This window comes from Corapipo altera, unplaced genomic scaffold (assembly GCF_003945725.1).
Source record: "Corapipo altera isolate COAL_440 unplaced genomic scaffold, ASM394572v1 0, whole genome shotgun sequence".
In the NCBI taxonomy this organism is placed as follows: domain Eukaryota; kingdom Metazoa; phylum Chordata; class Aves; order Passeriformes; family Pipridae; genus Corapipo; species Corapipo altera.
Genome location: NW_020884872.1, coordinates 49479017 through 49493284, shown reverse-complemented (window position 1 = coordinate 49493284; position 14268 = coordinate 49479017). Strand labels below are relative to the sequence as shown.

The following is a 14268-nucleotide window of genomic DNA, read 5'->3' as shown; positions in this document are numbered from 1 at the left end:
AGTTATGTTATGTGTACAAAACCATGGATCTAGATTTGGCTCTTGGTCCTTGGTCTTGTAAGTTATTTTCACAGCTTCTTAAAACAAATGGCTTGAAGCCCCTGATTTTAATCTGATTATTCCTATGTCTAAAATGATTCATGTTCTGAAGGCTTCCTACAACAAAACATAGTCCTAGTCTGACTTGTTCTTCCTCTTTCAATTTTTCTTTTAAGTATCCTAAATGATGGCTGACACTAGAACCAGGAATGCAGACACATTGACATCAAAAGCAATCGTAATATGGATGTGGCAACAAGGGTGGGGGACAGAGTGGAAGGAAGAGGAGCACTTTGAAGATGTCGTGATAACTCAGGCATGTTTAGATTCAGTAAGTAGGTGTGCCTTTTTCTGTATCCTGCTCATCTGCAAAGTAGGATGTTTGAAGGGAGGGAAAAAAGAAATGTTATTTCCAGTAAAGGGGAGGAGACTTAACAATGGCAAAGTTGTTATGAAAACACAAAAAGTGGAGAGAACATTAGAATTTTTAGCCAAGGAATAACTGGCTATACTGTGTATGTATTTGAAAAACAGCGGAAAATTGCTGCCTTTTCTGTTTTTCAAAGCACTGATGTTTATAATTTATTTGTTATTGAATTTTGTAAAACTGTTGCAATAAATATAAGGCTAGAACTGAGTAATATTTTCCCCTATTAGTTTGGTTATTTGCCAGAAACATGATTAAAACTATTTGTAAATTCAATCTGTACTTGTAAATACAAAATTTGGTTAGTTATTTTTTAATTGGAGACTAATAGATCAGGACTATGGCCATCTCTTGAAATTTTGGTGGAGGTAACTCAAGGAACCCATGTGCTGAGGTGGCCTCTGGGGTATCACAGAACCAAACCCAGGGCACCAGACATTAAGTCTCCCACAATGTTTGCCTAGCATGCCAGCACTCGTAGTCCTAATAAACTGAGACTCAGACCACTCATGATGAAGATGCACCAACAAGGTTTTATAAAGGCTCTACATTGTGTCTGTTAAGAGTAAGGGAGAAGCCATTTCCCAAGTGGATCTCAGCCTAAAAAGTTGCAGTGGTGGTCAATAGGACACACCACTCAGAGACACATTTTTAACCATAGAGTAATGGCACATTGAAGGCCAGGAACTGTGATTTTGCACAATAACAAGGCCCATATGTAACTGAGGAGAGCTTCCAGCTCTACTATTCTTCAAACATTGCAAACCTGCTGGCAAGATGAGAACAAACCAGAAGTCATTCCAATCACTGCTGGGGCGGTTGTGCATGTAGATCCAGTGGTATGGATATCCAGTGGGTCTACAAGGAAGGAGTACAATTAGTTCAACACCACTTAATAACTAGAGTAGTTTTTATTTTGCAGATGTTTCAGGGCATTATCCACAAAAAAAAAAAAAAAAAATATATATATAAATTCTACTTTCTACTTTTTTTCCCTTGAAAGTTGAATATATAATCCAGATCATGAAGATGCAACTTCAAAGGATTACCCTTGTCTGAGATGATCTTGAATACTGCCACTCATTTGGGCTAAAATCCATGTTTGGAATTATTATCAGAACCTTTCATTCTCACAGGCAAATTAATATTGAAATATTTAAGAGAAAACGTTAATAAGAGTGTTAATAAGAGACATTTAGAGAAAGTGTCAAACTACCCCAGGTCTCTACAGGTACATAAGGTATCTAAAATGTCAAAATGAATTTAAAATTCTTAGTTCAATTATTGCACGTATATATATATAAATGTGAATATAAATTTCTGTGTTGGGGGTTCTGTGATATAACTTGAAAAGTACTTACTTTAATTGGTACCAGATCAACCTTTCCTAATTTTGCTTTAAGTATTGCCAATTTGAGCTTTTGAAGACAGATTCACTGACTTTTAGTGGTCTGTTTCCCTCCCGATGTTCGTTAGCACCTCTATGCTATTTACCACCCTATATCCAACCAGTAAAGCAATTTGTGAGTACTCCCTTAACTCATTTCAGGGAAAATTAATTGGATTATTTTCTTTTGTTTAAGCAGTTTACCTGGTTTGCTCTGTCTGAAGTGGATTAGGAAACCCTAATATAAACTGTTCTTCTAGCAGAATTGTAGAAATGCTGAAATCTTTGGCAGTGACTTCTGCAGCAAGGCCTCACTCAAAGGAGCAGGGCAGGGCAATGATCTCCAGGGACAACTCCTCAAAGCACAAGAAGATCATTCGGATATGCAGGAAACAGCAGGTGTGGCAGGCAGCCAACTTGGCTGAACAGGGAACTCCTGGCTGAGCTCAAACACAAAATGGAAATATACAGATAGGGGAAATGGAAATCAGCTAAGGAGGAGTATGGAAATTATTGCTGGAGTTTGAAGGGGTAAAATTATGAAAACCCAAGCCTGGCTGGAGTTTAAACTGACTAGTGATAGGAAAGGCAATTGGAGGGACTTCTGAGTACATTGGGAGCAAAAGGAAGACCAACAAAAAATACAGATCCACTGATGAATAGGATGGATGACTTGATGATGAAGGATATAGAAAAGATAGATTGACTCAATGACCTGGTTCTTACTGGCAAAGTCTCCTTTTCAGCTTCCATAATCTCTGTGGCAGAATCTGGGGGAAAGAAATGTTAGCCCAGGTAGTGTGTGTCGGAATTAGAGACCACTTAAGCAAACTGGACATATACAAGACCGTGGGACTGGACAGAATGCATCAAAGATTGCCAACGGATCTGGTTTATGTCACTGAGGTTCTCTTCATCATCATCTTTGAAAAGTGGTTGAGAATGCAGGAGGTTCTTGATGATGTGAAAAAGACAAATGTCATGTACATCTTCAGAAAGTGCAAGGAAGAGGATCTGGAAGACTACAGGCCAGTCAGTCTTACTTCAGTCTGTGGGGAAGTTATAGAGCAAATCCTGCTGGAGACCATTTCCAGGTACATGGAGGAAAATAATGTGGTTTGCCAAGGGCAAATCATGCCTAACCAGGAATACCTGTAGAGCCTTTAAGTTCCTTGAACCAAATATCATAGAATCATAGAATATATTGAGTTGGAAGGGACCCAATGGGATCATCAACTCCTAGCCCTGCACAGGACACCTGGATAATCACACCATGTGCCTGAGAGTGTTGTCCAAGCAATTTACTATCTCATCTCAGAAAAGGTGGCAGTTATGCCAAACTGCATTAAGCCAATTAAGTTTTACAGTCAAAATGATTTCATCAAGCACATAGGGAAGGGAGAAAAACATTCACACTGGAAAAGGGTGGGAGGTAAAGACTGCATTATTTTCCTTTAGTAACCGCAGGGTATAAGTAACTGAGGCCCATCACTATTTCTTGTACCTCTCACATGAAATCAACAGAAAATCCCATATTTGAATACATTTGGTCTCTGACATTGGTTACATTTAGGGTAAAACTTAGCTTGAGAAAAACTTGCTTTTCCTTTTCCAATTAATATACCTTGCTTTCAACTGATTTAGAGGCAGGTTTTCTCCCCTGGCCTTTAAGGTTAATGAAAGATAATGGTTATTAATAGTGTTTCTGTGGAAAGATCTTTAAACAAAGGTTTTCGCTGTTGTCTAGGAAAAACAGAACTTCAAAATGTCTCTAAATCTCTTTTGGAACTGAAGACCAAGAAGATCCAAAGCAAGAACACTTCAGCTAACAGCACTTGGTTTCTATTTTCACCTGTCTCTCCAAGAAGTACAATATTCTGTAAGAGCTCGAAAGATATCCTTGGAGTGCCCAATACAGGGGAATAACAGTTTTTAAGAACATGTACATCTGAGCTATTCTCTTTAAACTCTTTTTACTGCTAAAGTGTCATTTTATTGTTGGAAAATAGTAGACCCCCTGTGATATTCTGATACAGATCTCCAAAATAGTTAAAATAGATCTCAATTTGAGGGTGCCTCTTTTTCTCCACTGACTAAAAAGCAAACCTAGTATGATTATGTAGGTATCTGTTCTGCAGTCATTTAGAGTTAGTGGAGATTATTTCCACCTGGCACATCTGGCCTCTGGTCTGACCATGCTGATCTACCATTAAAGTGGCGTCATGGAAGGCTAATTGGAAAAACACTAGTGCCAAACATCAAAAGAACAGTTGGGATTTGTAAGGCTTGATATTATATTTGCAGAGGTGCTACAAGAAGAATACGTGCTGGCAGCCTAGATATGTGGAGCCAAGAAAAAGAATGGAATGATACTCTGCCCTTTCCTGGGATCAGACAACAGAGTAAGTTGTAGCCTTCATATACGTGTCCAAACATGCACACTAAAGCTTCTACTTACCACAACCAAAGAGAAATCAACCCAAGCACCATATGAGGGGTTTTTCTTTTTATTTTTGTTACTTCGTGTTGTTACCTCAAAGCAGGAATAATTATAAAAAAAGCTGCCACTTTTTTCTTGCAGAGGTGAAAACACATTTTAAGCATGCACAAACAGTACACATTATTAAAACGATCACCAAGGACTGCAACTAACTTCTAAGAGAAATGAATTTCTTTTCTATGTCTGACACTGGTCTGGTGTATGCTGTTATGAAGATGTAGCTGTTGAATGCCATGAGAGTTTAATTCCTCAGTGTAAGCAAAACTTTTCTGTGTGTCTTTGTGTTCTTACATGATAGTGGTACTACTACCTGGTGATGGGAATGCTTTCACTACTTTCTGTACAAAGCAATGGTAACCAGATCCTTCTGGGATTCTTTGCTCCCATTAAGCCTGCATTGGTCCATTGCTGGATGGTCGAAGTGGCAGGATGCCTGAATCATCTGAGAGTGGCAGCCTTTTCTATTCAGTCTGCATCTCTTAGTTGTATGCACAGTACTGACTCTTATCATTCAGTATGATACAAAGATCCAGTCAGAAGAAATAATATGAGAAGAATTATGAATAACAAAGACCTACTTAGAAATATTTTACCAGATGTTGAAAAAGTGACAGTATTCCAAAGAAAACAGAGTGTTTGATCAAAGAAAAGAAGTTTTAATGTAAGAGAAATCAGAGCAGAACAAATAATAAAAAAGAATATATATTTATGAGTAAAATCAGGGGTATATTTATGAGTGATATCAGTGAACAGCATAGAAGCCAGCACATAAAGAAAATTAATGAAGATTAAGGAATGGAAGTGGAAACCTGTAACCATCTGGGTCAAAGAAAAAGTATTTTCTGAGTAGATCCAAACAAAACCAATACTAACAATAATAAAGGCAGGACGACACTAATAGAATTGCAATAGCTGACACAGAAAAGGCAGTCATAAGTGTTTCAGTTCTGTATTATGGACTGAGGAGAAAAAAGAATAATGTCTTCCTGTTGGGTGATGCTGATCTGATATCCTCCAGTGGTACTAAGGATAGGTACAGGTGCAAGACATCACATGATCTTAAGTTAGCAGTTCCAATCATCTTGCAACCAAACCCTTGTCAAGTTTAATGTTGAGGTTAGTGTAAAGAACCTCTGGTCTTGATTTTCAAGAAGCCTTGGAATTTTCAGAGGACTGGGTAGAAGTTAATATTGTGCCATTATTTTAAAACAGAAAAAAAACCAGACCTGGATAATGCAGGGATAAAAGCCCAGACCTGGATAATACAGGCTTGGCAGTCAAAGCACAGTATTAGGACAAATAATGAATCAATATACATACACTGATTAAAACTACCAAGAAATGTTAATATCACTATTTCAGTCAATAAAATTGAGAGAAATTTATCTTGGCAAAGTTACTGAATATTTTGAATGAAGATCCAAATTTGGTTGGAGAACTGAGGAACTTCTGGTAGAGGTTTGACTTGGTACTGTATGAGATCATTAATACACTACAGAAAAACAGGTCAATGTAGCACACATTACATTGATGCAAAACTGTTTATCTCCATACATAATTGTAACAAAAGAGGGTTTCTGCGTCTTTTTTGATTAACTGTGTTTTCCATGAGATGCCAGAGGGACTATTTTTTTGCTCTGTGTCATTGAGAATTTTTACCAATGGTTAGGCAAAAGGACATAACATTCTGACAAAATTTGGTGATGGCACATAGATAACAGGAGTGAAAAAATTAAGAAGAGATGGATTAACAACAAAGAGTATCCAGGGACACTGTGTAAGCAAGAATAGACAAAAAATTGTACAGCCAAATAGAGGGTCTAACATATAGGAACAGAAATGTAAACCATAAAAACAGGAGTGAGGACTTTTCTATGAAGCACAGATTCTGAAGAGGACATGTCATAACACTTTATTGGGATCATATGGACAAAAAAAAAAGGCAAATACTATCATTAGGTATATCCACTGGACAGAAGTGGAAGGTGAAGTCATTGCCACATTTGGCAGAAAAGTAATTGCTACTTGGAATAGAGCATCCAGTTCTAGTGCTCCGAATTCATGATGGATGTGAATAATTTGGAGAAGGGTCAAAGAAAAGCCATGGGAATATTAAGGACGTGGAAAGTCTCCAGCAGTGCAATCTACTTAGCTTATCAACGTGATGACTTAAGGATAACTGGTCACGGTACACAAAACAGGACAAACAGCAAAGAGCTGTTCAGTCCAACAGTCAGAGGTCTGACAAGCTCCTCTGTCAAATAGGTGAAGCTAAAAATTCAAACAAAAATAAAGGCACTTTTTTTTCTTAGCAATCCATTACATTAGTGGATATATTTTCCTTATTCTTAGGCTATATTCTTAGGCTTCACCTAAGAAGTGCAGAATTACTGCCAGTTTTTAAATCTAGATTGGGTGTTTCTCTAAAGACAAGTTTAATTTTCAGTGGGACTACTTATCCTGAAGCAGAAATAACCCTGTGAGACTCTGTAGACTCTGTCATTGGTGGGATCAGACTGGATATTTGAGCCCTTCTGCCCTTTTTCTACTGTATGGATATGCCCATTCTTCGGTATGCTCTGAGAGAGCTGGTATCTGTATTTATATGGTGTGACATGGGGGTGATGCTACCTTAGATCTGATAAGCAGCACAGCAGCATTATTCTGGTGATGAGCTCAGGCTAATTAACCATGTCGTGCACAAGGGCTAGTCAATCATCTGTGGTAACATGACTATGCTGCTTTTCCTTGTGGAGCTGACTCTACACAATCCAGAGTTGTGCAGCTGTTTGGTGTATGCATGGTTCAATATAGATCCTAAGCAAGTTTGTTTTCATGTACTAAAAAAATGGTTGCAATAAAGTGCTTCTCTCTTTAATGAAAGTAAAGTCATTACTGTAACTTGTGGTATTTTAAACTGTTTTATGTATTCTGACACCAGTGATAGCTCAGACATTACAGGGTGTCTGATTCTCTTAGCATATTAGCCACACTATGACACATTATTCCTGGTTTTCTTAGCTGTTTTTTGGCTCTGATGTTCCTACTTGTATCATTTAATGAGAAACATTGAACAGAGGATTTATTGTGACATTATTTATATTGAGAAGAGGAAATAGATGATGAGGAAGTGAATAACTCTTCTGTGAAAAACTATGAAATGACAAAAATCTAATGGAGTAATTTTTACAGTTTGTAATTGTTTACTATATCAGTCAGTAGGTGAGTCATTGCACCAGAACCTCTCTTACTTTTTATTTACTCCAAATAAATATTTGCAACATGCAAGTAATTATTTACATTACTGAGTCTCATCCCTGGAATTTTCCAGAGACATTCTCTGATTCCACGATACCTGTGTGGGCTAAGGATGTATATTATATACTCTGCCTTATACAAGGGTTCTCCTACATGTTTTAGTCACTTGGAACTTTACAACAACTTTCTAAAAAGATTTCCCCAAATAAACAACCCCAATACACAAATATGTGATGAAAACTTAGAATTAAAATTACAGCTTTCTCACTAAATGAAAGTATAGAAATACTAATAATCTGAGAAATAAATAGAAATCAAACAAAAAAAAATAGAGAGGTGAGAAGGCTGAGAATAGCTATAAAAATGGTGAACACGTATATAGATTAAATCAAGATAGGCTAACTATATGAAAAGTTTAGATGCCTCCTGAATCATTCTTCCTTAGGTGCTTCTGATCTTGTCTACAGCAATTTGGTTCAGAGCAGTAGAATGGGTTTGTAAATAAAACCCTCAATTTTCTTCACTTGCTGGGATTTGGTTTGGTTCTTATACCACTTTCAATGGTTTCAAAGTAGATCAGCTTCGGAAGAAACAAAATCTGTCTCCATTTGAATTGTCCTCCAATGTCTGTGTGAGCCTATGGAGTCCACATCATGCCCAATGCAGATCTAATAGACATGTGGCAGTACAAGGCCACTGAGAAATCCTGTGTCATTCCAGTTTGGGTTTTGTGCTATATTAAGGGTCATGTGCCATGACTGCAAAGGCTGCTGTGCCTTTTAAAACCTGAGGACCACGAGCTGTATAATCTACATAGTACCTAGCTGCATCAGAAACTGTTCACTCTGCCTCTGTCTTTTTTTGTTCAAGAAATTATTTCTATTACAGTTTCACCGAGTGAGCTGCCAATGTGGCAGCTCTGAGAATAGATTTTAAAGCTCCCTTCCCTTCCCTGATCACAGTTCCATTGAATACTATTCTGTTCAGCATTGCCAATCCCATCCCTTGCACACAAACAAGAAACCATTTCTTCAGGCCCAGAATGTTGAATTGACTGTGCTCAAAGCAGTAGCCATGACAAGGACACCAATTCTACTTGTCTTCTGCTTCAGAGAAAGGGAGATCCCAGAGGGTAGGTCTTTAAAAGAGGCCCCTGCAGATTAAGTTTCCATTCCTCCCCTATCGTGTTTCACAATCCATGTTGTACAAACTCAGAGTGGGAAGGTAGTTTTGGCAGAAGGCAGCACAGAATCACTTGGATACAGCAGGAACATGAACAGAAAGAGGGATCTGTTCAAGAGTGTCTTTACATGCAGTGGTAGTTTGGACAATGATGTGTTTGATTTACATGAGACAGGAATAAGGACTGACTAGCTTAGAGGTTGGACTTTGACTTTTCCTTGACTTTGTCATATAGGATGTCCTCGTGAACACCATGGAGAAAATTTATCTAAAAAGTAACCACTCTAATATTGTCCTAAATTCAAATTTTTTTAAAACCATCCTTAAACAGGAGCTATCTCTCTCACATTGGTAGATTATTTCAAGCAAGACCTTACATTTCAAGTAAGAATCATTTGCGCACGTTGTTCTGTTCAGTACTTTTGCAATTGACTTGGACTGGTTATACACAGTGTACACTTAATGGATTACATATGAAATAGAATATGGAAGAAATATGGGAGATGGTATTAGAATTTAAAACTACCTTGATGAATCAAAGACCACTAAGGTGGTCTGCAGCCATCAGTGTGAAACTAGGTAAAGGCTAGTAGTGTATGCTGCTAAAAGCAGCAAAGGTCAGTGGTGGTAATGGGCCAATACGTAAAGATAATTTAGTGTTTTTATCATTGCAAAAAGAGAAAAATCTCATTCTGGGACATACTGAAAGGAGAGTCATATGTATGAAAAATATTTTGTAGAGTTCCAGTGTGAGATAACTTTGATTTTAACATCTTTCAAATGTTGTGCAGTAGATTTTGGTGTGTATTGTGTGCCTATTACAGCAAAACATCACGATCTTAAGTGCTTACACTGCAGTTGCAGCTGCAAATCTATAATCCTGTATTACATAGAAGTCTGGTGCAATTTTTAATGTGGTATACGTTTTAAAGAGTAATATAAAAGCATATTGATAAAAATAGGTGAAGGAACTGACAAGCCTTTTTAAGCAAGGAGCCTTGAAGAGAAAGTTCCTAATCGAAGTGGACAATGTGTTCCCTCCTTCTGCTTAACTGCTATTAAGGAATGCATCTGCTTATCTTCATTAACTGTACTTGACATCTGTATATATATGATGTGTGTTTCACAACTTCCTTCCCACTTTTCAAGAAGCACAACAAAGTCAAAGGTTTCTGAGCAACAGAATTACTGCTTCAACATCACTTGAAATGCATACAATTGTTTATGGGACAAAATGGATAAAAGTGTATACAGTAGCTCTAGTGTCACCTTACAAATAAGGTATTCCTTTTCTTCTTATCCTCCAAAAGAAGCAGTAGTTCATATTATTTAATCTGGTTATAGAAAAAAATATTCAGAAAAAAAAATTCGTGAGAGATCAGGGCTTCATATTGGTTATACAGTGAGTTAATGCAATGAGAGGCCCAGTCATAACTTAATCCCTCTTGAAGGATATAAAGCGGTAGACAAACCCCAGATATGCTAGTCTACAGAAAGAAGACATGCAGACTTTGAATATTTATTTAAAACTAAAAGTAAACATACCTACCTAGTATTATTAGTACTATATCTGATATGCATTTGCCCACAATAAACTAAACTAAACTAAACTGAACTAAACTAAACTGAACTAAACTAAACTATTTTCTAAGAAAGCTCAACACATCTTTACCTGGCAAACTTCCATTTATTTCAGCTGTCCAGCTATCTCACAAGGAAGACAGTTTTGGTGCATTTTAAGAGAAGTTTTCCAAAATATCTACTGAATCTTGTAGTTACAAGTACATCTTTTCTTGCTCAATACTGCATATGAAAACATCCGTTTTTTATCTATAATATCACAGTATATTTTTAATGATTAATTAAAGAAAAGTGATTAATGAAAAAAACTTAACCAACACTGAAATAGGAACATGGAAGGGAAAAATGGAAACTTTTTTTCTGTTGCAGTAACCTGTCTGTCTGATCTCATGTCTATTCTCTGACAGTGGCAGTGTTCTTAGGTCCAGATGGACTACATTTGAATCACTGAATTGCTGAAGTTGGCAGTGACCTTTGGAGATCATGTGCTCCAACATCTCACTCCAAGCAGGGTCACTTACAGAGGAGGGTGCACAGGGCTGTACTCTACCAGGTTTTCAGTATCTCCAAGGATGAAGGCTCTACAGCCTCTCTGAGAAACCTGTTCCAGTTTTCCATTACAGAATGTTTTTCTTATAAGTAAATTTTCCTGTGTTTCAATCTTTACTCACTGCCTCTTGTCTGTTCACTAGGCATCACTGACAGGTGTCTGGCTTTGTTTTCTTTACTCCCCTGTCAGGTACTTATACCCATCAATGAGATCTTCCCCCAGCCTTCTTTTCTCCAGGGTAAGGAGTCCCAGATATCTGAACTGCTCCTGATCTGTCAAATCCTCCTAAAGTGCATTTAAGCAATGAAATACCTTAAAACAAATATTGCCAGTTCTTTGTTGATTCTTTCAAACAAATGCAATCAAATGTATTGGAGAAGTATTGGAGAGGGACTTTTTACAAGGGCGTGTAGTGGCAGGACAAGGGGGAATGGCTTTAAATTTGAAAGGACAGGTTTAGGTTAGATGTTAGGAAGAAATTCTTTATGGTGAGGGTGGTGAGACACTGGAACAGGTTCTGATTGAAGCTGTCTATGTCCCATCCCTGAAGTGTTCAAGGACAGGTTGGATGGGGCTTTGAGCAACCTGGTCTAGTAGAAGGTGTCCCTGCCTATGGTTCCTTCCAACTCAAAGCAATCTACGAAATTTCTGAATATAAGCAAACAACCCCCCCCTTTTTTTTTTTAATACAGTCAATAAATTATGATGAACTTGCTATATTTGTACAGTCAAATGGTTCAAGCACTTAGCCTTGCTTTTGTAAGCAGTTACATATCACTTAGGAGCCACCTGCATGACAACAGATTGACACTAGCTCATTCTACCCAAGATCTTAGTCTGCTTTGCTCTGGAAGCAATTAAACTACTTTAGCTTGAGCTTGGAGCACAAGGACGTCTCCAGCTCATGGCTTTCTACACTCAACCTTGTAGACATCCCTAATGCTTATTCAAATAATTGAGCACTATTTAATGAATTCCAGATTATAATAAATCTTTCTAACTATGCAACTAAAAGATACACAAAGATTTAAAAGCCTTTTAAAACATGTTTATAAAACTTAACAGTCAGTTAAAAAGGCTTGATTTAGATCCACTTAACATTGAGTTGACATATGCTTAAAGAAACTCTGAGTGTTAAGATACTGATTTTACATATAAATTCTGCTTTTCATCCCGAAACACTCCCAAATACCCTAAACTGACAATGGATTTGGAAGGCTCCCATTTTCTAGTATTGAAATGCACTTTCCTCCAGTGCAAGTCACAGCAGATGTTTCCCCGCAAAGTGTGAAACTGCAGAACAGGGCAATATGCTCTGCTAACTCATGCATTGACAGGAAGAGAGAAGAACAGAACAGAGGAAACAGATTTTTATTTGTAATTATTTAATTTGGAATTTGACCAAGACCCCATAGTTGGCAATCCTGCTCTTCTGTAGGAGTGCCATGAAATGTGATTCTACTGTGGGTTTTGCAACTCGTTGGGAAGACTGGAGTAATCATGGTCAGACCTTGAACAGTTGGAAAATTTGGTTACTTCTATGAAAGCTGTAAGTTCTTCAGTTCAGGCAAAAGCACAGAAGTCTCAGTAAATTACATGTACTCAAATTTTCTGGTATTTTTACTCCCAACTATACCTTCTCTAGTTTTTTCTTCTGCATCTTTTATGTTGTGGCCAATATTTTTGCTTATGTAATATATGTATATTTGTATATGTACATACACACAGAGATAAAAATGCATTATGCATAGATATGTTTATAAATACAGTAATTTAAAGGTATTTGACTTGTATACTAAGTATTACAATATCAATTTATTCTGTCAACTAAAAATAATTTGATTTCTCTCATAAACTGAGTATATACATAAACAAATATTAAATGACCTCACCTATATGTGACAAATAGATCTTCCTATGAAGACATTTGTAAGTGAAATACATCAACTAAAGTATGAACACTTTTATAAAGGTCAAATGCTTCTAAGATACTTAATAGTGAGTTGCAAATATTTAGGAGCTTGCCATATTCTTTGTCTGTCTGTTCTTTGAAATTTGGTCAAACAAATTTAACAAGATTGTTTTAGTAGTTAGTTCAACAGGAAGGATCTTCATAACCTTGGAGGTGCTTGAAGTAGAGCATTGATTTCACAATCTGTTTCCATCTCCTATGAAAATATGAAGTTCTAAATTTTTTTTGAAAACAATATTTTTTTGTTGTCATAAAATGGCCAGGAAAGTTACAAAATTTGATTCTATGAAGAATTTTAAATTATAAATTCTTAAAATGACAAAATTATAAAATTATTTTATAACCAATTATATTTGGAACTTATTAATACCAGTTAATAAAAGTTTAGACATATTTTCATTACAATTCAAAATATAGCCATGCAGTGTCAGTAGTACATGATTTGTCAGTATTTCAAATTTTTATATCCACTTCAGAAAACAATAAAAATATTTTTGTCAGTGAATAGTTATTTTTATTATTAATGCTAATGAACACATAATTTAAAAATGTAAGAGGCTAGTCCAATAGTTAGGCAGACATTCATAATTTGCGTATGTGACATACATAGCTTACATTAGTCATATTCTGGCATGAATTAATGTAAAATTGTTTACAAGTCTAATAAAAACTCCTTAAAATCAAACATCAAAGTTATAGAACACATTAAAAGTGGCATGTTCAGATTTTTTTAAGAAGTCAGTGGACTACGTTTTGTTCAGATTGATATGGTTTTTAAAAAATTCTTGATTTCATTGTAAACTTTTTCAGATAAAACTAATGAAAAACATTCTGTATACTACACATTTTATATTACATAATATGCAATATTACTCGTATAAATATGCATCAAAAGTGTATGCACCTGGTTACTGTAGGTGTCAAGTATTCGATTTACAGCAGAAGTGAACCCTTCCTGCTACGTCTGCACTAGGACATTAAGAAGACCAATGGGGCCAAATCTGTAGGACATGCTACCTACTGCAGGTGCATTTCAGGGAAAAGCTTCCAGTATCTTTGGCAAACTCCATTCTGGTTCTGTGAACACCCATTAGTAATTACGATGTTTGCTACAGTTTTGTTTATGAAAAAAAAAAAAAGGAAAGAAGAAAAATCCAGTTTGCCCCTGAATTCTGCCATCTCGCAGCTCAAACTAAAACTTACCAAATCCTCCAGTTTTGGTTTTGTCAGCTTGGCATGTTTCTTTCCTGCCCCTGCAAAGGCTGAACATGTTGGGGAAGATGTGAGCATCTTCGGGATTTATCATTAACCTTTTTCCTGATAGCTTCAAATGAGACCCATTGTCTGACTCCCTGGGTTTCACCATTGATCT

The 14268-nt window shown here is 36.7% G+C and overlaps 1 protein-coding gene across 1 annotated transcript in view; it reads left to right on the top strand.

Annotated features, from left to right (window-relative positions):
* SLAIN1 (SLAIN motif family member 1) overlaps positions 1-673 on the top strand; it is a 92155-nt gene extending 91482 nt beyond the window's left edge. The window contains exon 6 of the mRNA XM_027646259.1: positions 216-673. Coding sequence (XP_027502060.1) covers positions 216-234 — 19 coding nt within the window. The 3' untranslated portion in view covers positions 235-673. The remainder of the gene's footprint in view (positions 1-215) is intronic.
* Positions 674-14268: the final 13595 nt, after the last annotated feature.